The sequence below is a fragment of the Anopheles coustani genome, chromosome 3 (genome assembly GCF_943734705.1).
Source record: "Anopheles coustani chromosome 3, idAnoCousDA_361_x.2, whole genome shotgun sequence".
In the NCBI taxonomy this organism is placed as follows: Eukaryota; Metazoa; Arthropoda; class Insecta; order Diptera; family Culicidae; genus Anopheles; species Anopheles coustani.
The window spans coordinates 29,071,964-29,095,176 of NC_071288.1; the positions used below are offsets into that span (position 1 = coordinate 29,071,964).

At 47.1% G+C, this 23,213-nt stretch overlaps 2 protein-coding genes across 2 annotated transcripts in view; both read right to left on the minus strand.

Annotated features, from left to right (window-relative positions):
- Nucleotides 1-23,213, minus strand: part of LOC131258941 (vacuolar protein sorting-associated protein 37B) — a 492,072-nt gene that overhangs the window by 457,605 nt on the left and 11,254 nt on the right. The gene's annotated exons all lie outside the window — the stretch shown is intronic.
- LOC131258932 (alpha-tocopherol transfer protein-like) lies at nucleotides 12,900-15,263 on the minus strand. Its single transcript, XM_058260333.1, has 4 exons — nucleotides 15,172-15,263; nucleotides 14,138-14,329; nucleotides 13,646-14,066; nucleotides 12,900-13,580 (listed from the first exon to the last, which is right to left on the minus strand). The coding sequence occupies exons 1-4, from the start codon at nucleotides 15,261-15,263 to the stop codon at nucleotides 13,389-13,391; spliced, it is 897 nt and encodes a 298-aa protein (XP_058116316.1). The 3' UTR covers nucleotides 12,900-13,388.

A 23,213-nucleotide genomic window follows, 5' to 3' on the forward strand; every position in this document is an offset into this window, starting at 1 on the left:
TCAGGATTACGCGGCAACGGGTGTTTGATTTGCAGAAAAATTGAATTCGAAAGTCAAATCGCCAAGCCACCATCGCTCGTTCGGCAGGATGCAGTTTATTCCTGCACAAAAAAAAAAAAAAACCTAAACCGGTCCGATACGAGCCGGTTTTCTAAGCTTTCCCTATTCCACACCCGGCGGTTTAATCGCTGAACAAACATCCTCCGATCCGAAAGGGGATAAAAATAGCCCTGTCCCCATCCTGACAACCATGACGAACGACGTGAATGATAAAAAGAAAAGCGAGGAAAAGCGGGAACCATAAAACATACAGCCAACCAACCCCCGAACAAACGCAAACACGAACGCGGGCGCGCACTGCGGTAAGCATCAATTAACACCCTTCCAGAAGCGTGTCGGGAGTCGAGGATGGTTCTGGTGTGTTTCCATCGCTTTTCCCCTCCCAATTTCTTCTCCCCTTTCGAGCCACCACAAAGCCTAAAGTGGTCAGGCTTCACCACACTTTCCACCCATACCGCGTGCGCTTCTACGCCGGGCGCATTCGTCATGGTAATGGTGTCCCTCGATTGTTCCCTCCGTTCTCACCTCTTCCCGGTCGGTGCCCGGGGTTTTTGGATTTTCCATTGAGTAACTGGAACGAACAGACATAGATTGGGTTTGTGTGCGTTAATAGGACAAAACCTCGCAAGGAATAGGAAACCGCAGCAGTGGCCTGTCACACTTGTGTAGGCTACGGTTAGAAACAAGCTTATTACGGTTCCTTGCACTCAGTCTGGTGAATCTCTGCGCGTGGAAAACGGCACCGTGGCGAACAGTTTTTCCTGTCGAGATAGAAATACTTTCGTCAAGACCGCTGCCCGTGCGGCAGTGCTTGAGCATAGGAAACTATTTGTTGGAGGATTGGAAAATTAAAATTGTGGGAGCTCTTACTCAGCTATTGTGTTCCAAAGAAATGCACAATCAAAAGTGCCAAATTATAGTTATTCCAACTAATGGCGCTACAGCGAAATGTTATAAGCACTAAATAGTTGTTTTAGCTTGATATGCAGGTGGCTCCGCAGCCTTGGGAAAATCAATTTCGTTTAGTTTTTGTTTCGGAGAACAATTGTGGCACGATAAAACTACCTAATTAAAAACCAAATGATAATTATTCCCTTCAAATAATTTCGCAAACTGCTAACAATTCTGATTATTTGAAAACGAATGGAAAAAGTGCTGAGAATGGTGTTAAAAACCACCCGAGAACCTTTCCTTTGGCACCGAGACCGCAAATATAATCGATTCACCCGGAAAATTCACAAATGGGTGTTGCACTTTGCTAATGCAATCAAGTGTGGAATGGCCCACTTACTCGGCCCCGGACCATGTGCTCGGGCTATAATGTACGTACGAAGAATATTGCTCGCTCTGTTTTTCTCGTTCTCTCAAACACCCACACACACACACACTCTAAGCGATGTTTTCCTTATATCAATCTCTGCAGTCGACATGCTGCTGTACGCTTACGAGGACGAACATTTTTGGCCTAACGCAGCATTTTTCCGGTGGTTTGGGTCGGATTTATCGGTATCGTTCCTTCGTTCGTACCCTTTTGCCCGCCCGGGAAAACGATAAGGGACATCCCCAGAAACCCCGGCAGCCCCGACGGGTGGGAAAACTTGCGGCCGCCCGAGAGCCTCCACTTGCTGCAGTGCGGAAATGGAAAAAGTGGTTAACAGTAGATTTAATTGCAGTCCGAAACTCGAACTCGGGTCCGGCCTTTGCCTCCGGTGGCCATTGATTTTTCCGGCAAAGGAAGCGGCCCGAACGGCCGGAAGAACTGGATACGGAAAGATGGGAGCACGCGGAACGATGGGTTTCACGAAAAGTGCTTTGCCCGATGCTTCACTAATTACGGTTTTTATTTCAACACCCTCTAACGCAGGGCGATTACGGCCCGGAAACGTGTTGCAAATCCGTTCCCTTAACTCGATGACCGCCCCCCGGTAAATGAGACGGCTATTCGGAAAATGTCCCCCGTTCCGTTGATGAGACGATAAAGCCGGAAAGCAGACGTTCTGCCAAGAAACGTTTAGAAACAAACTACTTATGAAAAGCGTTATGATCTTTCACATTTCCTCATGATTGTTTGCCGAAATAAAAGTTTTCTTCAAAAATGTATGAACACACTAGCTTATGCAATTCTTACTTTCCTTTTGTACATTATTAATAAAAATAACGAAACATGTATCTAACAAACCACACTCAACTCCTTAAGTAAGCAAGGATTCATGTGAGAATGTTTTGCAGGTTGTATAAAATAGGCAAAAACAACCCCGTAACAAAAGCATTTTCCCACGGGTCGGTCCAATCGTTAGGATAAAACGAGAGCTTGTGGATTAGAGGTCGGAAAAGTGCTTCGACTATTTCTGCTCTGCATTGACCACATGCTGGCAGTTCATAAAACCCGGGGTCGGGCTTGCGACCGGTTGCGTCCAGCAAAAATAAACTATGGTGGATTTGTTCCGTACTTGTAGAGTACCGGTGGCTCAATGTCCTGCTGCTCAGAGCTCTGTCCCTGCAGTGCTCGGTCCAAAGCTCGAAATATTCTTCACCAAAAAACCACACTCACACCCACAGACACGAACATCGCCCCTCAAACACACCGTTGACCGTGCGGTAAAGCTAAGGACAATTGCAAAGTAATGTTTTGCAAACCAAATTATGTACTGCACGTTACCGCTGTGTCCATTATGTGCCTGGTGGTGGTGGCTTACAATGGTTGTATTTCTGGTTTTCGTGTGTATGTGAGGTGGTTATGAAATGCTGCAAACTGGCTGACCGAAAACGTCCACTCTTCGTACTTTTATCATGTTTTCCCATGTTTACTTTCAGCTTACATTTCTATTATCCTCTCCAGTGCGGCATAGTGGAAAGGCCAAAAGTTAACCACAAGCCTAGCGAGCTTTCTTGGCGTAAAAAGAATAAATATAAAAATGGAACGATAAGAAACCACCATCCCCATTACCCTTCCCCACCCAACCGAGGTGCTCAACAAAATGAAAGGTTCTCTTATTATTCGTTTCCACCCGACGACGTTCGGTTGCCCAACGAGCAAAGAATGCTTTGCCTAATAATATTTGTTTACTTTACTGTGTTTCGATTTCCCAACTGCCCTCAACCATGGTGGGAGGGGCGGGCTAGGTCCCGAAAGCCGCCGGTGGGACGAGCGAGGGTGGATCAAGAGGTTAAATGAGGCTCTTCTGGGAGCGAAACCACAAAAGCCCGTCGAGAGCGCACCGAAGGACCTCCTATTCATCAGAGTCTTCCCGCCTCGAGCCACGAACCGACTCACCTGAATCAACTTTGTATTTTCCTTTGCTTTTCCGCTTGCAGGTATACTTTGTTGTTATTATTATTCGTTCACTTCTACCTTTGACGATAAGCTTCAGCACGGGAAAGGATCCTTTGCAACGTTCTCGTGCTCGGGAAAACGTTCTCTCAGCGTCCGCGAGACGATTCTATGCCCTCGTAAACACGCTTGACTCTTTCGTTCGCTAGTCCGTCGCTCTCGCACGGTTGACGCTCTGCTCACGGGGTGTTGGAGATTGGAAAACACACACGCCGCAACACCGACCCATCACACGCAGAATATCCAGTTTCACACCAATTTTCCACGCTCGCTTTCTCGCTCGTCGGTACCGTGTGGTGGACCATTGTCTCGTGTTTTTTCCTTCCTTTTCACTTGGACCGAGTTAGAAGCAACTTTCTCAAACGCCAAGCATGTCACACGGCGCGATACGTTCGTTTACGGGTATGCCGTGGAAAACTAAACGACGTTTTGTAGGGTTTTCCGTACACAGCACTTCATAAGCTTTCCGTCACGCTCGCGCTCGCATCGGGAAAGCTCTCACGTGAGCGCTTTTGGTACCGCAAAGGAAGATCGCCTTACCAGCAGACCCTTCGTTGTGTACACTTACACACACACACTTTCTCTCTCCCTCTCTCTTTCTCTATCTATCTTTTGGCTGTCTCTTTTTTCCCTCCTTTTGCCACCTTTTCTAACAATCTCTCCTCCCTTGTTGCACGCACGTGAAGTATGACGTATGGAAAATTCAAGATGGCGCACGATGAACGGTGGTCACCTGCTGCTGCTGCTGCTGATGCTGATGTTGATACGGGTTGTTCTAGCATTCGTTTGATTTTTCAAGTGCTGTATTTAGCTGAACCTGCCTTCAACAGGATGTTTATTTACCGATTTAGAAGAATTATGCCTGCTTCGATGAGGTTTTCGTGGCGACAGTGAGAAGAAAGTTTTCACTCCACTTTCGGACTACAGAGAATAGGGCAAACGGTGCATCCCATCTTTTTAATATGTGTGTTTGTGTGCGGACGGAGGGTCCCTTGGGTCAGGTGTATCACAGTAAGGTAAAGTGTTGAAGTAACCAACCACGAACAAAAACACTCTGCTTAGACGAACGATGAATGAAGGCGCCGAACAACAAAGCACCCGGTCAACACACGAGCCGTTTTCACTGTGAGCCCTTCCCGACGACACCTGAGCCCATCCTGTGTCACCTGATAGCCGAGGGTGGCCTTCCCTTGTGCCGGAAATCATCGGCCAAACCCGGACGGGACGATTGCCTTTCCCGGTACGGAACGGACCTGGTCTGGTCGTGTGTCGGAGGACTCTGGCAGCAGATAGTAACTAACCACACGCCAAACGGCGCTACGACTGAAGGCTTGGACACCGTCTAACGACCACAGAAGAAGAAACTTCCCTAACCCACACGCAAACAATCGTGCTTCGTGCGAAACCGTGAGATAGGAAGAGAAAATATATCCCCCAGCAAAGGAGGGATAGAGATGGCACGACACACGGTTTCTCGTCCTATCAAACGTCTGAAGCTGCTGGAAAGCTTCACCAGTGAGATCCAAGCAGGCACTCACTAGCTTCGGATAGTTGAGGGCGCCCCACCACCGCTGCCAAACTACAAACCATCCGTCCACTTGAACTCTGCACGCGCCCTCGTGCATCCACCCTCCGGCCTGCTCCATGTACCTACTCACTCGTTCGTCTCGTGCGGGAGCTTTTCATTCAACTTTCGACGCTAAACAGCGAGAGCTTTCCCTTGCCAATTGCCAAGAAGTAAAGTGCTCGTCTCGTGCACCACCATCTCTCGAGCGACTGAAAGAAGCTCAAACATCGTGTGCATCGCAGCTCGAGCATTTGGAATAGTTGACACCCGCGTTGGATGGGCATGAGAAGAGATTTAATTGATTTTCACCTCGAGTGGAGCCGAGGTTGTGCCTTCCGGTTGGCGTTTCCTCCAGCTCCCTGACACCGACCGGACGCACCTAAGCTCGATGCGAGATTGATGATACAACTTTTTGACAGATGGTTTTGTTCCAGCGAACTTGACAGCGATTAGCGAAACTGCGCACGAGAGCGCACCACCGGGCGCCTCCATCGTCCCACCACCAGGCGCCTCCATCGCATCGCGGAACGGTGTGCAACTTTTCCAGCCTCGGGCGCAAACTTCTTTAAGGGGAGCGGGGTAAAGTTTAATGCGGTAAAATTGAATGAACACACGGTTAAGTGCCCACCCCGCAGGGAGAGCAATCCGAAACCGTTCTCAGAATCCTTTCGCCAAACTACTATAGCGACGAACAATGATTCAGCCAGCTTGAAGATAATAGAAGAAGTTTCGCTACATACGAAAACGCTTCAAAGGTGGCTGTTTTGGTACGACCCGAATCAAAAAGTTTCAAAACACCACCATGGACAGTTGGAAGTGCGTGTCTTGAAAGAAAAAAAACGAGCCCCCTCCAACTCGTTACTCAGTCAACATAACCTAACATTGCAAGTCAGGTTTTAAAAGGACTATTGTGCCATACTGTCATTCAAATGTTGTAAAAAAATATTCATCGTCACCAAACGGGCAACATGCCACTCCAACCACGGAAAAGGCTCGTCCCCTTCCACCACACCATACATCGAGCGTATCGCACACTGTTGCGCGTAATGGAGATTTAAATAACGTGTTTATTGTGGTGTAATTAAAATAATTGATTAACGGCAAGGAGCGGGTGATTGTTACAATGTTGCTTGAAAAGTGCGATTTCCTGTCCATCGCCATTAATGACACGGTGAGTAAATCATCAATAGATTGAAAAAAAACCACCTCACTCATGCTACATGATAGAATGGTCTGTGGCAGATTTGAAAACATATTTCCCACCAACCCTCACATTGTTTCTTTTTTTTAATTTTCAGTACCGATAAGGATCATCCGCCCAGCTCCCTTCGCCAACCCACGAACACGCAATGCCTTACCCATCATCATATCTCACACTGTCTTGTGTGTGTGTGGGTACGTATGTATGTATGTTGGCCGAGTTTAATTTCCAGCGCACTGGACATAAATTTCACCAGCACATAAATTACACGCCTAATAGTCACGGCACCGGAGCCAAGCTCGGTTTTCCCCGATGCCGAATCCTGCCAGGATGGGGTTGGGAGTAACGAATGGACGGCGAGTGTGACAGCTTTTGGGGTGATAGTGTGCAAAATTAATGGGGTGCAGCTGCAACATGCAAATGGGGTCGTCATTGTCGTCGTGCCCGTCGTCGAGACGATGCGAGAACGCACGCAGGACTGTAATGCGTCGGACCGTGCTCGTGCTCGAACCGTTATCACCCGTTGCCTTTGTTGGTATTTTTTGTCAGCGTTGATTATTTTCAGAACCCGAAAGGACGAGAACCAGTTGAAGGGTAGTTAATTCGAATGAATATCTGCAATCATCGCACGAATTTATGGAGAGCGCTGATGGGCATCACGTGAGGCACGTGGGCTGGCGTTGCTCGAAAGTCACGGCAGAACATGCCCCCCCCCCCCCCCCACTACTAACCTGATTGATTTGCACTGCGTCCCAAATTGCTCCAAGTTCAGCGAGAGTGTCTCGTGGCCATTCTCTGGAGTGCTACCAGCCGTTCGCGCGAGGTCCTGTTGCAGCTGCACGCTGGGCCGCAGGACGACGCTGGATGCTCGGGTCGCTTTTCCTCACGGGAAAGGCACACACTTCAGCCGCCGCATACACGCGCGCGCACACACACACACACACAACGCCTGGCCGGGTGACGGGTTTGATGAAGAGTGTTTCCTGACCAGCGAGTACTCAGTATCCGGCAGATTGCAGACGCGTACTGAACTCGCTCTAGCGCTGCGCTTCCACCCTCGAGGGCACTTGTTTTGTGTTTGTTCCCTTACTGTACTCAAACCTTCTTACGTACGCATACACACACACAGACACACAGCCACACACAACACCACGGTGATAGGCACAAACACAAGGAATAACGCCAGCAAGCAACACCTCCAGAATCGTCGCTATCTCACCCCTCTCTCTCTCTCACTCTCTCTTTCTTTCTCTCACACTCGCGTTCTCCTTCACTCACAAATGCAGCCCGGCATCCATCGTCCTTTCCTTTTGGGAAAACTTTTGCTGCTTGATGCTGCGCTGGCAACGATTGGCTTTTCCCGTGCTTCGTGACACTAAAACATTCACAAGCGGTCACGATTCGCTTCGCTGCTCGCGACGACTTTCTTTCTTTCCCTCGTGCAAAATCGCACTCCCGGTGGGGAACGATTTCGATGTACACTTTTCTTTTCGGGGTGCGTGGTTTATTTTAATTTTCACTCACACCTATCGGGCACACTTTCCTTGTGCACCGGCATCCCTGCAAAACGATAAAGTACATATTTGAGTTGATAATGCTGTTGCACGAGATGACTTAAAGAAAAACGTTGAGAGGTTCGAAAACGTAATGGAGTGGAAAGCAAGTATTATAGGAAATATAACCTTGCGGATTCTTTGTAGTAGAAGAAGAAAAAGTCCATTCATTCTTGAAGTAGAAAAAATCCATTCATTTATCACTATTTTAAATTTGAGCTCCATTGTAATCTGGATATCGGCATCGAACCGTACTAGTTGTACACCAATTGTGCAATTAATTTACCAATATCTAACGTGTTTTTCATCTGCTTTAATGATTCATGGTTTTATGAACAAGGAAAGCCCAAAAGGCTCAGTGAGAAACACCTAAAAACTCCATCAACGCCACTTAAAAGTATGCCCGAAAAAAAGCCCTGTGCAACAAATCAGTGGGGAATGGAAAACTTTTAATTAACTTTTATTTCGTCCATTCCGGGAACTAACTGCAATGAAAGAGTGTATGAATTTTTGCAATCCGTGGTTGCTTGCTGCTTCTCTTTTCACCATCTTGTTTTTTCTTGTTCAGTTTTGTTCGTGGACACTCGTTTTCCTTCGCCGTGCTTCACTTCACCATCGCCATTTTGTGGCAAGATTTATAACTTTCCGGAGTGGGATCAAAACCAACGGTATCATCTTTCCCATTGGCACCGATCCGGTGAGCGCAGAAATGGCACTGGTGGATGAGTTTTTCCGATGCATTCGGCACCCCCACTCATCCCCCCTACCATCCCACTGTTCATTGGTTTTTGGATCTAGGAAGAGGTGAAGATAATCGTTGCACCGTTTCGGAATGGAACACTCGGAAAAGCCTCGTAAAACACTTTTTCTCCGTTTTCACTGTTCAGGTCGTAACGTAAAAGAGGAGGGAAAAAACACAATCCATCGTAGCAAGCGATAGGTTTTCGTGGAAATTTATGTAGTGGTTTTTCCGTGGCACACTATTCGACTCCGGTTGTGATTGTGTGGAGCATTCGTAACCACACTGGATTGGTGTTTGCTTTTTTGTTCCGTTTTTTTGTTGCGTTTTCCCGCAACCGATTTTCCACTGGCTGGCTCGGCCGAGGTTGCAGTTTTACGTCACCACACTCCAAACGATGCTGGCTCGCTACGGATGAATGCTTCTGTTGCTTTCCCGAACTGCCTCAAACGGGACCGTCACAACCGACACAAAGCGCTGTCCGGGTTTTCCCGCACCACTGGTGGTGTCACTGTCCGTCGCGTTCTTGCATCACCCCATTGTTGGGCTTCGCTTTTCCCCCCGCCCTTGCTCGAGGAAGGTTTGCTTATCATCCGCTTGCCAGTTGGCGATGAGTTTTCCTGCCTTTGCTTGCTGGTCGCCTGGTAGACGATCCGCTCGGAAGCACACCAACACACGCACACACAGTGTGTGGTCACGCAGTTCTTACGCATCCGCACTGCACCCACACTGCCACGTGGGGCACCCAACACACACACCCACACACACTTCGGTCCTAAACGGTCACCAGAAGTTTGGGAGCTCTTTGAACCAGCTACGGTCTACCGCCATTCGCAATATTCACGCGATCCAAACGAACGCGTACAATGAGCTTTCTATCCTACCCGTGCTCCCCCTTTTCCACCTTGTGTTACACACACACCCACACTAACACTTACACATCCATACCCAAGGACGCGTGCGCTCCACCGCCATCGTCGCACTCACATCGTTGTCGCGGTCGCAGTTTGGTCCATTTTCAGTGTGACTGAAGGAAAAAACCCAAGCAGGCTTTCGGAGGGGGAGGGGAGGAATTTACGTGAATTTTTCAGCACAATTTCCTCAGCATTCTATTGCTTGCTGGAAACGAAAAGGACTCACGCTTGAAGGAAGTAAAACAGCTCGAAAGCCTCATGCTTATCACAGAGCTATATGACAGGTCAAGTCTGGGTGTGTGGGTGTGTGTGTGTGTGTGTGCATGTGGTCATGCTTGTGTGCGGATACTTTGCAGGAAAAGCGCACGGAATGGACGGGGACACACAAGGGCACCGTATCCTGCGTTGGACAGGAATCAGTTGAACTGCCTCCATTGAGTCGATTTTCCCGTGATAAATTGCACCGAAGGAAAAGGAGCCGTAGTTTTCCCACCGACACTGGCTGGAAAATGTTCCAACAACTCGCCCTGGCATACACATACACACAGTCTCGAGCACAGTGCGCTGCACGGTAGGTGAATTTCTTTCTCTTGCTCGTTTCGATTTTCCACCCTCGGCCGTGGTTAACAATATGGATTCGCTCGCTGGGGTTTTTTTTTCAAACAATCCGTCCACCGTCACTGTGGGGCGTTGGGGAAACTGTAGACTGGACTTTCGTGCCAGATCACCGCTCCCCTCCCCCTTTCCATCGTAAAAGACACCGAACGGGGATGCGAGAAATTGATTGATTTAACAAACTCCGTCGCTTTTCGCTCCGGGTCGCTCGCTTTGTCTCGAGTAGTTTTCCACACCAGCCTCACATGGCACCACGAAAACAAGAAAGGAAAAAACAATGTCACAAACCAACGGCTCCGCACTGGGTTCAGCCTCGGGTCCAGCTCTGGGCCAGGATCGGAATCGCTCTGGCGTTTGGAGCGAAATTTGGGTCAGACACACGCTCTACGCACCACTACTGGCCGCTGTCGCTGTACAACTCTTTCTGAGCCGTGTCGCGACGCGGTTCGGCTCTGGTCGGTGCCGTTTCCTTGCGCCGTGAGTGACCAGCGAGTCTGAGCGCCGGATCGATCCGCCAGGAGCGGCGTCTTTCAACGTGACGCCTAATTTCGCTGGTCGGCGAGAGTTTTCCTTCGGTCTTTCATCGGCAAACCATTGTTTGGCTGTGTCAAATGTGCCACCGACCGGGGCGCCCTCTGGTGTCCAGAGATGGCACTTGATCACGCGAATGGGGGAGCGAGTGGGGAGGGGAAATCGTTGCCCCTAGACGGCTGCACGTCACAACGGGTGTTATGCAACCCATCGGAGGACGGCAGCGGGAAGAAGGCACAATCCGGCCCAAATCTGTTTGACCGTCCGCTTTCCGTCGCCTCCCACCGTTGCCTTTGGTGGAGCAGTTCGCCGAGGCTGCTATGGACGACGCGTGCGTCGGCGCACTCGGTCCGACTTTACGCTGCCTTCGGTGGCCGCGACACGGGCATGGGAAGCCCCGTAAAGCATAGCGTACGCAACGGAACAATAATGGAGGCGCCACTCGCAGCATAACGATGGCATATACTACGAATGCCAAACATAGGCACTCGCGACAGTGTAAAGCTTTCGCAAGAGATCCCGGCGGTAGGGGCGAAAAACTCCGTGCAGCTCCTTCGCCGGAAGCTTCCCGAAACAGGGTGCTTCTTTCGCAAATGGTTTAATGCTAAGCCATCGTAGTGTGAAGCGTTAGTTTTACTTATCCTAGAGTGAACAGGTTACACTTGAGGATTTGAACCATTAAATAAAAATAAATAACACATGTACAGTGGACTAGCCATTCCATTTTATTTTGTAAAAAACAGATGGGGGAAAATGAACACTTCAACCAGACACTCTATAGATCGTTTCCTTGACTTTCGCGAACAACTGATAAACAATGGAGAAACTTGCTAATATTACAGTCCAATAACAGTTGCTCCCCAAACTAATCAATTAAGCAGTATTGTGCTACAATCTAATATTTTGCCCCTGATAAAATACTATTTCAAATGAAAAATAAGCTTTCTTTTAGCCGGCGCGGGTATAGACCGTAAGCATTACAATAGGGAAATTATTATTTTTTATCAAAAAAATATTTGATTAGTATTAAAAACCAATATAACACATTACGTGTTGCACGAAAATATTTGCATAGAAAAGTATTAATCACGATACTTCGAACATTTTAAATTTCGAAATGAAAAACATTTTTAATAATATTGCAAACTGGAAAAACCAAACTAAATATAAACGGTTCGGGAATTTTCAGCTATTTTGTACAATGTTTGTTTGTTGATTTAATTATGTATATACATCCTTTACATCTGCCAAACTATCTACATTATGGCAAGCTGAAGTTTTGAAAGACATCATGCATCATATAAAATCAACCGGCTTTTTATTTAGCTGTTCTTTACCAGCAGCCGGTTTTGAAGCTTAGCCAATCTGGAGTGATTATCGTACTCATTTGTTTGTTTTAATCTTAAGGGATTTCCATTACGCAAACTACCGGTGCAAAAAATCTGGATCTCGGTCTGGGCCAGTTGATTAGCCCTACCGAAGGCCACCTTCGTGTGCCTTAAATGTTAATTCATTATTAATTATGTATTTTGGAAAGCACAAAAAAGAACGTTGCTCATTCTTCGAACCACATCCTCGCCCGGACGTTTACCGCTTCCGAGCTTTTCCAGCGCTCCAGCGCAGAGGGACAAGGTCCGGCTTGATTTACCTGGGTTTGGAAACAAATGGCAAGGGAAGGGGCAAGGGTGGGGGAAGGCAAAAAACCATACACAATTATACAAGCGAAAACCTTGAAACATCCATTCTCCACGCTCCCACACACGCACACACACGTACATACGCACAACACACCCAAAGGTAGCCCGAAAAGTCCACATCCGCCGGCCGAGGGTTGGGGTTTTAGTTTAAGCAACAAATTGCCCCCTCCAACCTCACTCGCCGGCTGGGTTTTCCCTGTCTCGGGTTTCTCCAGCGTTCTTCATCGCTAAACTTTTCTCTACCGCCAAAAACCGTGCCGAAAAACGGTGGCGCAGCGCGGGCAAAAACGGCGACGACGGTTGGTCCCAGAAAAACACGATTAGACTTTTAATCAACAGCATCTTCAGCCCACCTCCCCCTTCCTCTGGCCGGTTAAGCGATTTTCGGCCAGACTGATGCAGGGTCCGCCAGCCTCGAAAGGGATGATAAAACACAAATAATTTCCAACCACCAGAACCGACAACCCGGAGCTGGTTAGGGGGAACAGGGACGAAAGGGAACAGGGGGGGGGGGGGGGGGGGGAAATAATACGCGCACAGTGAAGGTGTTTCGGGGGGAAGGATAATCCCTGCAAACCGGTCCCGCTTCGGCCCGTTTTGTAATGTTTGTTAATAATTTGATTTGTTGCAAAGTTCACTGCTTTTTTAATGCAGCCAAAAGGATTTTTATTAAGTAAGCTATTTGGAATTGACCTATCCTCAACCGCTAGTAATAAATAACATTCTTCTTTTGGCAGGTGACTCTTTCTCAACACTGGACGTCGCGCTTAAACTGCCTCCATAGTCGGCGCAAACAGGAACGCAATCGGTCAGATGCTCTTGCCTTGTTGTCTTTATTTACAATTCCAACTAGAACGTGGTTCCGATACGGCTCAGAGATTGCGTTCGAGCAACAAATCGAAGAAAAACACAAATGTAAAAATATGACAAACCTTCCTTACACGCTAGCGATTAAAATAGCAAACTGATGCAAAGCCATACACATCTTGCACAACCACTGCAAACCGATGAAAGAGAAAACAAAAATCCAAACGCTCACACCGTTGCGTCAGTTTTACAAAGTCCACAAAGTTCCCCTTTCCCCGCTCCACGTCGACGAATGATGGTTCCGTTCGTAGGTCCACCTAAGCGCAATAATATCACTCGTAGCGCCCTGTTGTTCCCGAACTCCTCACGGACTCTAGTCGATCTCCAACCCCCGAAATGCCTTCACCGGTGGCTTGACCGAGCTGGCACTGGTGCTGCCGTTCTTCTGCTTGGGCGCCTCCTTCAGCGCACCGGAGTCCATCAGCCAGTCGCGGTACTCCGTCTCGAGGCGCTTCTTCTGGTCGGCGTGCATCGTGGCCACCTCCTCGAACGGACCTCCAAAGTCCTGTCGAAAGAAGGGAAAAGGGAGGTTATGTAGACAAAACCCAGGGGAAGTCGCTCGGGTCGTACCTTAGGCAGGTAGTCCACGCCGACGATCTCCTCCGGTCCGGTGGCGGTGAACTGCAGCAGCCCCAGCAGCTCCGACCGGATGAGCGGCTTCACCAGCGCCATCACCTGGTTGATGAACGAGGCCGTGTGCACGATGTAGATCTTCTTCAGCCGCACCGGATGCGCGTCCTGGATGTAGCTCATGAACACGCGCAGCGGCCCGAACTGGACGCGCGCCAGGTGCCCCAGCCGGACGCCCTTCATGTCGAAGATGACGATGTAGCCCTCCATGATGCCGTCCACGCTGATCTGCGCGTCGTTGAACATGCAGAACGACTTGACCGCCTCGGCAAAGTTCATCTTCGACGGGTCGGTGTCGGACAGGCGGTAGTACAGCAGCCGATAGCCCTCCGGAGTGGTCCGTGGAAGCGCCACCATGTGTCTGTGAGAGATTTATGCGTCAAAGAAAAGGATTAAAAATGGTGTCCAGTTGGCAGCAGCTTAGACACTTACGTGGCGTTCAGCGTCATCTGCACGCCGGCGCTCATGATGTCCCGATTGTCGAAGATCTCCGGCGAGTTGGCGTGGATCTGTGAGTACTTCTGGAGCGCCTTCTTCGCGTCCTCCACGTTCCAGAGGCACGCGTGCAGAAACAGGTGGGCATGGTTTTTCGAGAACGCCGGAAACCGGGGTTGTTCTTTAATCCTTCGAATAAGAAAAGTAAAAGGTTCGTTGATTAATTCACTCAACTTTTAATGTCTTTGCCAAAGAGATTTTATACTATGATTAAAATTAGATCGGTCATTATTTGGGACCAATCTTTTATCGAAGGCCAGAAGATTTTTTGATCTATTTTTTTTCATCCTTTTATTCTACTGTGTGTTCTTCTTTTACTTTAAACCTTTTTTATGTATTTTTTTTTAACTTTTATTCTACCATGTGTCTTTTCGGTAATAGTTTTTCTCCAACCACTTTTTATTATCTTTATTCATTGACTTGCATTACTTACTGTGTAAACGGTTCACGTTCACAGTTTATGGAAAACATGTGTCAACCGCGCGACACAATGGAACCCGTCCCAATGGTCGGATCCCAAAACAAGGCCATCCTAAATCCGCTAAGCGGAAACACACACACATAAACACACACATTCGCATTAAACAACGTTGCGCACGCGGTCTGGTTCGCAATTTGAATAATTCAACGGCCTCGACAGCGGCCAAAAGGGTGCACGGCCTCGCGAGAATTGCGAATGCAAAATCCCGTCCACCCCGTATCGATCTTCGTTCCGGGAGGGTTTTTGGGAAAAATTCAAACCCCAAAACGCTGAGCGATTCATGAGGCGACCCAATACTCAGTGGCGCTCTTGTAAAGGTTCCAATCTGCTTACGTATTCCGTATTTAATCAGGCAAATGAAGTCATTTGGTGGAGAGAAAAATCCCATGCACCACCATCGCAGCGGCGGAGTGATGTGAGAATGGCACCTTTTTTTCCTTTTTTTTATCGTTACACTTTTCTACCAACCACCACCCCTCCCCCAGCTTACCACTCGAACAGGGTGTCCACGTTGGCCACGTGCTCCTTGGGCACTTCCAGCGGCTCCGGGCTGTCTTTGAACGGATGCGACAGGGTGGTCATCGCACTGCTGTTTGGCACTCGGGGGACGGCGCGTTCCACCACTAAACTGAACTGGCTGCCGGCGATGCCAAATGCAATGAAATCGGTCGCTTCCGACACTTGGACGACTGGGTTTGGTTGGGCCGATGCCGTGCCGGGGACAGTTCGCCGGCGATTAACTTTCACTGTCGGACGCGGTGGAAAGGGGGTGAAAAAAGAGGGAGCGGAGGGAAACATGGAAATGAAATGAACGTTACAGAAACATTATTACCACCGCCGGGTGTCTGCATGTAGTTGTCTATAAATATTGGCGACCGTTTCGAAGGTCGGAAATTTATACCGGTCACGAACTGCCGGCCGGGATACACTTGGTATACTAAATGGTTTGCATAATCCATCCGCGATGTACTGTTGACTGTGGTTAGCTTAATGAAACACTACCGTAACCCTTAACCTTCGCTGAACCAATACGTACGTGAAACGGACGAATCAATCGCGGGAACAAGGGCGTTGGAAAAATTGCGTGTAACTGCTTACTAATTAGAAGAATAACTTTCATATCTAACAAAGGCAAAAGGCTGTGAAAGCCTCAAATTTATGTACCGTATGCGTGATAATATTTGCATCATTCAGTGATGTAAAGATTCAAACAAATTTCTACGATTTTGTTTTTGGAAATTTCTATTTTGTTCCGATGCGAGATGCGTCTCACAGTTTTAAACGAAACGTACAACAGGTCCTTAACCCTTTCACGACCAAGGGAAATATTTTTCCCATCTACAAAACTCGTTACTGTTTGTTCAACTATTATCAAAACGATACTTTTGAAACGAAACATCAAAGAAAACATTATGTCAAAGGCCTCAAATGTCTTTCTGAACGAATAAACAAAAAAGAACTATTAAAATTAATTGCCCAAAAACCAAAACATTCGTGCGTTCAACCAACAACAAAAACTTAGTATTTGGCAAGTTGATGAATTTATTATTTTTTTCATAGAAACGGCTAAGATCTGTTTTTTAGAATTTTTATCATGTAATTTGTAGTGGAAAGCAAATAAAAGAAATTCCGATATCATAATTATACTGGTCATTTATTTACTTTTATGGTTTATAGGGTAAAATATTTCCCATGAAATTGTAAAAAACCTACTCATACTGCTAGGGTTTTCTGGTGATATTCTCTTATTTTACACCCCAAATAGCCAAAATATTCTGTTGTATTGCCAATTTTAGGGTTGAATAGCTTACGGTCGTGAAAGGGTTAAAATGTAACTGTGGAGGTGTATAGTAGATTGTGAAGCTCCGCTGGAGCCACTGCAGTGACAGATGACAATTGACATCTGTCAAGCCTCGATCAGGAAATGACGAGATAAGGGCGACCGGGTTATAAAAGCGACATTATAAACGCTTGTGCAAATATTATCACGCATACGGTAATTTCTAGTTTTGATACTACTACTCTACCAACTGCGAAATAAACCAAACGGTTGGCCATATTGAACCCAATTACTTTTGTTTATTGCAGTAACTAATCTTTTCCCAACATGTTGCATGACTTCCCCGCACCAACCTTTACCGAAACATAAATCATACCGTACTATCAAGATCCTTTGGACCGCCTAATTCCGTTGTTTTGTTTATGGGAAAAACCGTGCCATTAGCCGGTGGCCTGATAAATTCCAATTCTCACACGCCCAGCCTGTGAGGCTATTGACCGGCGAATCAAGCGGAATCCCCACCATAAACCGACGGCGTTTTTCGAAGTCACCACGGTCACCGTTCGGTTTTCTTTGTCGTCCAACGATGGACCAAAATAAAACCCCAGCGACACACCGCGGCCAGCCTTGACCATCGAGAGCTCACGCAGGCGTGTCGTAGTCGGAAGGTCGAGCTCGTTGTCGTCGCCCGGCGTTGGATTATGTTATTTCGATTTTGTTTGCATTCGATCTGCTTCCAGCGCCGGCGAGGTTCGGCGTACTTCACGAGCCACTCGAGTCCGAAGGAATGCGTCAACAGCGGGCAAGTGTCTTTACACCCGAAGGTTGAATATTAATTTTTTTCGAAATTGCGGAGAACCTACTCGAAAGCGTCGGACCTCTCAGAAATGCGAGTTCTTGGGCGTGGAAGTTGAAACTCTCAAGGACACACAAGCCCTGCCTGATATGCGTATGAGGGGTTTCTGAACATTCTCGAGAATTTGCTATAATTTTACGTATTAAAAAACCACATGGAAGTTTCCTAAATGCGACTCCCCTGAGACTGTATGCGAGATCTTTTACAGTGCGTCCACCCAACTCAACCTGTTCCACGCTCCAAGCATATGCTCATCCTTTACCATTAACCGGCCCTTAAGCATGACCCCCCGGACCTTCCAAGAAACCATTAGCAGACCTATCGGACCGTTCGAGCCGATTCAAACCGGTTGTTTAGGGTTGGAAGCTAACGAACATTTTTTTGGGCGGTGCAAAACGTTGTGAGAACAAATTTGGAAACAGCCTTCGCAGCCTTCGGTAATGTTGCCAGCTGACCACTACCAAGAAGCCAAATGTTTCCCCGGCAAACATTCCATGGCGTCAAATTTTGCAACACAAATGTTTGTTTCCAAAAGCATATTAATCTCACGGTTGTCGCACAGAAAGTTAGCATAGCACGAAATAAGACAATGCAGACGAACCGGCACAGTTAGGCAATAGATTTGCATCCGTTTTGGACGTGCCGTTCGAAAGATGGGCTGAAGATCTGCACTGCCAACAAAGGTAAAAACGAGCCCCTATGTTTGTTGACTAAAAAATTAACAACCTTCCGTTGGCGAAGGTCGCTGGCGAATCGGATCCGCGAGACGAACGTTATGACCTCACCAGCAACCTGTTTGGCAACGGAATGGCATAAGGCAGCCCCCAGCAGCTGTTCAGATTCGTCTCGTCGGGCGAATGGGGTGTAAGACAACGAAGCAGCAGGTAAGCCTTTGCATAATTTCCATAAGTGTTACTTTCATTATTACCTTGCGTACGCCGGAGTGGCAACAGTCAAACTTTCCATTTCTCTTCATCTCCAGCGCCAACACCGGAATGTGTCTGCGAGGCGATTGTCAGCCAAGACAGGGAAGGGGGCACTACAGCACTAACCCGTACGCTCGGGGTACTTGCATGATGGTTTTGGGAGAGATGGTGCACGCCACGCTACAAAAACTCCCCAGCGTAGCCCCGGGTGGCTTTTCACGTTTGGTGGGGGATGGCACAACTGTAGTTGCACGTACCGTGAGCCATCTGCGTAATGGCTACCTTTATGCGAACAACTCTTGAACCCTAAGAGACAACACGGATCCGTCGATAACACCGTCGAGCCCCCTCCTACGAGCATGTGACGTCTTTGACGAGGATAATTTAACTGAAACTGAGTTCATGCAAATCATACCAGCAAGCACTTACTAAACTTTTTGTAAATCTCGACGCCGTCCAAGACCTGGCGCTAAACTTGTAGAAAACAGGTTTACATTTTTTTTCTCCCAATTCTGAGCATTCAAATGCTCAACTAACGTAAAAAATTACCTTCCGCGTCTATACTGTCTTATATGCCAAGAATAATCCTCAGCAATTAACTTAAGAGGTAAAAAGATAAAAATAATGCTGCTTTATAGGAAACCGAAAACAGCCTCAACCTTAGACGAGAAACAAATGGTTTCCAAAATGAATAAAACCAATGCCCGTTACATCTTGCTTCACACGAGAATGTCTACAAATATCGATTGAAACATCGAAAATCCCCTCCTCAACAAACTCCGTTCATGTTACGATGATTGAACGTACTTCTCCGCCGGTACACGGACAGAGGCTCGCGGTTTTGCCACCGTTGGTGAAGATTATGTGACCGAATTCATCCTCAACATCGTTTTCATCTGGCCAAAGCAACAGCAAAAAAAAACGAGGAGAGAAGCGAATGAATGAAACTGTACTCTTTGTTGACCCAAAAATTAATGTTTCAGCGGCTTATGCTTACCAGCGGCCGTCATGGCGCTCGCGGAGTACGCGTTCAAATTGTTCCGTGTTCATTTTTCTTACTTCATACTTCACCCCTCCCGTGACCCTCCCCCCACCCCCTTTCCACTCATTGCCGACCCCGAAAGCTATGCGATGAATGGCTTTGGTAGGGAAAAAAGGTGTTAACGAGAGTTATGCAACGCACGAATGCACCACTTTCCACATGCTTTCGGCATCCAGTGTTAGGCAAAGTCCCGAGTCATCGGCCACCGATGGTCATCTCGGCTTGCTTCCCGACAGTGTCGTCTCCTATATCGCGATAAAAGTAGTGACGCAGAAAGCCCCTATATCGCGGACAGAGATAAATGGCCCGATTAAGGGCGATCGACAAAGACATAACCATACGTCTCTTTTTGATTTTTTTGTGATTTTTAGTTTTGCTTTGCCTCTGAAGTCTTCGTGAAGTAGGGTTGCTCTCCAAAGCTCCCAGGAATAGATGAAGATGTCTACAGAATTTCTAACATTTTGTTTGCCCGTCTCCGTTTCATTAGGATTACGTAACCGAGTATTTGAGCATCATAAAATATGCGTCGCCGAGAGTTGCTTTCATCTTGAATCAACCATCCAGCAAACAGCACTAAAGCACAGCCATGACGCGCCCAACCCAAGCGGTCATTGTGAATGCTGAACAGCTTCCACGCGCATTACAGCTCACTCGCTCGATTGACGCAAATCGATGCCTTCTCGAGCCGATATCCCTCATCCGAAGATCGACGGTAATGGTCGATACGCGCTGTACGCAGACCCCCGGACCGTAAGGTGCAAGTCAAATTACAACCTTGATCTCAGGTCACACGCTCCCCACAGGAGAGGAACAATATTGAGATCGTTCTAAGTACGCCATTAGATTGGTAAGAGCCATGTTCAAAAGCCTGCAAAAAATACATGCTGGTAAATCGAGTACACCAAACAGGTTCAGATAATAGCGGGTTTGATGGTAATTACGGGAAGTGGCCGACAGAATATAACGCTGCATTTGCTAGAACCAGTTGCTCTTGATAAAGCCCTGGACACGTGAGATTGAGCTGCAGTGATAGGTAATTATCTTACAAGTAGCAAAGTGTCAAGGAGAGTTTAGAATAATTGTACTGAATTAAAAATGGTAGAAGAGATTGGCAGAGAAGTTTATATGGGAATTAAATTCAAGACGAATAGCAATATGTATAAATTGTTAATGAAAGTATTGGACTGGCAATAGAAACATTGCATTGATCAACAATTGTTTATAAATCGATTCTAGTCCCTTTGTGTTTCAAAACCATAGCGGTCAGAAAAGGAAAACATCACCAATTGCACGTGAACCTTTTCAACATTGACCCACATTCGCGATAAGGCGAGCAGCATGAAGTTGCAAGTGCACAGGATCGTGCGTATGTATGTGAAAGAGAAATTGCATCACTGCAAGACTGGAAATCAAGCCAAAAGAAAAGGAACAACAGCAAAAACTCTGTATGCAACGTCTTGGAACGCCCCGCGCCAAGACTTTCGACGTAAACAAACCCAGAACAAGGTTAGCAACTACTGCGCTGCCGTTGCATCGTTGCATCGCGATCGCGACCGGCTGCATAATCGCCCGAACGGACAACCCCTTTTGTTTGCTGGTCAAGATCGACAAGGTCGGCCCGATAAACCGTACGCCCTGTGGAGCCTCCTTTTTTGTGTTTCGTCTCCTCAAGGTTTTCCGATCGAGCCCAGTACCGGTTGTGATCGTTCGGTTTATTTTTGCGATGTTTCATCGCGTGTTTCCCCTTACGGAAGGGTTGTGTAGGTGAAGATTGGGTAAAGAACGATTTACAAGGTACTTTTTTCTTTTCATAGCAGACAAAACCGTAGCTTGAGACACCCGAGTCATATTTTTCTTGCTTTGTTTAAGTTTTTCCTTTACATTCTTATTGCTTATTGCTTGCTTATTCTTGCTTGCTTAATTTCTGATTCAAACTGTCATTTTTTGATTTACAGTTATTTACAGTGATAACAGTCAAAACAAAAACATCACTCAATAAAATTTATAATTTTCCACATCAGTGGTGAACAAAAACAACTATTTCAACCTTTGCTTAATGATTTACGTTCTGAATCCTTCCATTTCTAATCAGTACGGGAAGTAATCCACCGCTAAACTATTGTCGTTCCAATTAGCGCTAACGACGCGGTATAAGGATCGTTCGCAAGGGGAATTTGATTGGAAGATTATAGAGAAAGAATCCCCCTTCACACCCACCAGCAAGTGATAATTATCTACCACCCGAGCTGCCTGGTGAAGTGTAGTAATCTTATCGTGGGTTTCACCAGAGCTGCCATGTATTCGCAACACTCTATCGGTGGGAAGTCTATGTGGTGCAGCACAATTAAAGATTAATACTTTGTGTTTCGTTAATTGGACTCGAGATGATATTACTTTGTTGTGTCAGACTGTGGCTTGTGCATACAAACAGGTGGATTAACACCATTGGGAAACGATATTGCAGAGCGGCCAACAGAGAAGAGATGCACAAAAGGAATGCATGTTTGGAATTGGAGAATATGGAATTCGTTGTTGCAAATGCGAAAATTTACCCCATTACGGGCAACTCTTGCAACATCTAACTGTATTGCATCGGGGATTAAAAGGTACAATGAATTTTAAACTATTACAGTTTAACGTGGATGCTATTAAGTATTCAACACACACAAGAAATTGGAACATTACTCTAATGCTTATTAAATAGCTTTGTTTAAGCTTGTGACGAAACTACGTATAGTTATGCCACGATAAGAATGTTAAATATTTTATCAGTTTGAAGCTATAGAAAGAAAGGCGACTCTTTCGGAAGCGTGGCGACCATTCGAAAGCGAAAGCCGTTGGTTTACTGTACAGCTATTTCTTGCTCTTGGTAGGAAAGTTTATAATCAATTTACGACAACAGTACATTCACTTCACATTCGCAGCTCTTTCCTTGGCATGCATTTTTTTGACGAAAATAGATTTAAGATGGTCGACAAACTTAAGTAAAACTTGTCCGTTTCATCTGTTCAAGGTAGTTCGGTAAGTAACATTCACTTTTGAATTTTGACACCATGAGAATGATTGAACGATTTTTGGGCAACAATACACACAATTTGCGAGCCTTTTCTTGTACTTATTGTTTATAATGTTTTTCACACACTTTTGGGAACTTTTGGCATCCGTAACAAACGAAAATTGTCCATAGTCCGCCCGCATTGTTTAGCACTGCACCGATTTGCTGCACCAGATTGTTGCACTTCCCAGCCCGTGAGTGCAGCGCACGGAGAAAGTATAGAAACGGGCACGATCCGGGCGATGCATTTTCGCCAACTTAGCTGTGGTGGTTGCCTTCTTCCGCTTCTTCTCACTGTTCACACTGTATCGCCCGGTGGGTTTTTCTCCACGCTCCGGTGACCCGCCAATCCATCCCGTCCCGTAACCAATCCCCCCCGGGCCCTCGACTTACGGGCTTCCAAAACCGATCGCACACTGCAACGACCGCAGGGCAGCGCAAGACGCCACCACTTCAGGGCACTTCAATGGCAGAAAAGGCGACGCGATGTTGTTTCGCTGCTGGACGCGATCAAACTGCGAACCTCTAGCGGCGCACGCAAACGCTTCTGCACGCTGATGTTGTTGCGTCGGCCGCTTTGCTTTGGCGCGTGGAAGGGAGCCGGCGCTAACGCTTCAGCCTAGGGATGTGTAGGAAGCGGAGGAATGCGGCGGGCAAATGAAGAAAACTCCCCCCCCCCCTCCTCAGGCGACGATTCCACCGTGCTGGAGCTTCCCTGTACCCACACCGGTACGGGATCTAATGCGGAACATATCTGCACACGTGTTTGGATGGGCCTGCGCTTATGTGTATGTGTGTAGGTATGCATCTGATCATGTTTTTATGTCGTCTTCCTCACGCGACAATTGCGAAGAAACAAGTCTCCAGAAACCG

Coding starts and splice junctions, on each gene's coding strand:
- LOC131258932 (XM_058260333.1), bottom strand. CDS start 15,263: ATGACCACCCTGTCGCATCCGTTCAAAGACAGCCCGGAGCCGCTGGAA. Junction 14,067..14,137: donor CAGATGACGCTGAACGCCAC/GTAAGTGTCTAA, acceptor AATCTCTCACAG/ACACATGGTGGCGCTTCCAC. Junction 13,581..13,645: donor GCGTGGACTACCTGCCTAAG/GTACGACCCGAG, acceptor TTCTTTCGACAG/GACTTTGGAGGTCCGTTCGA.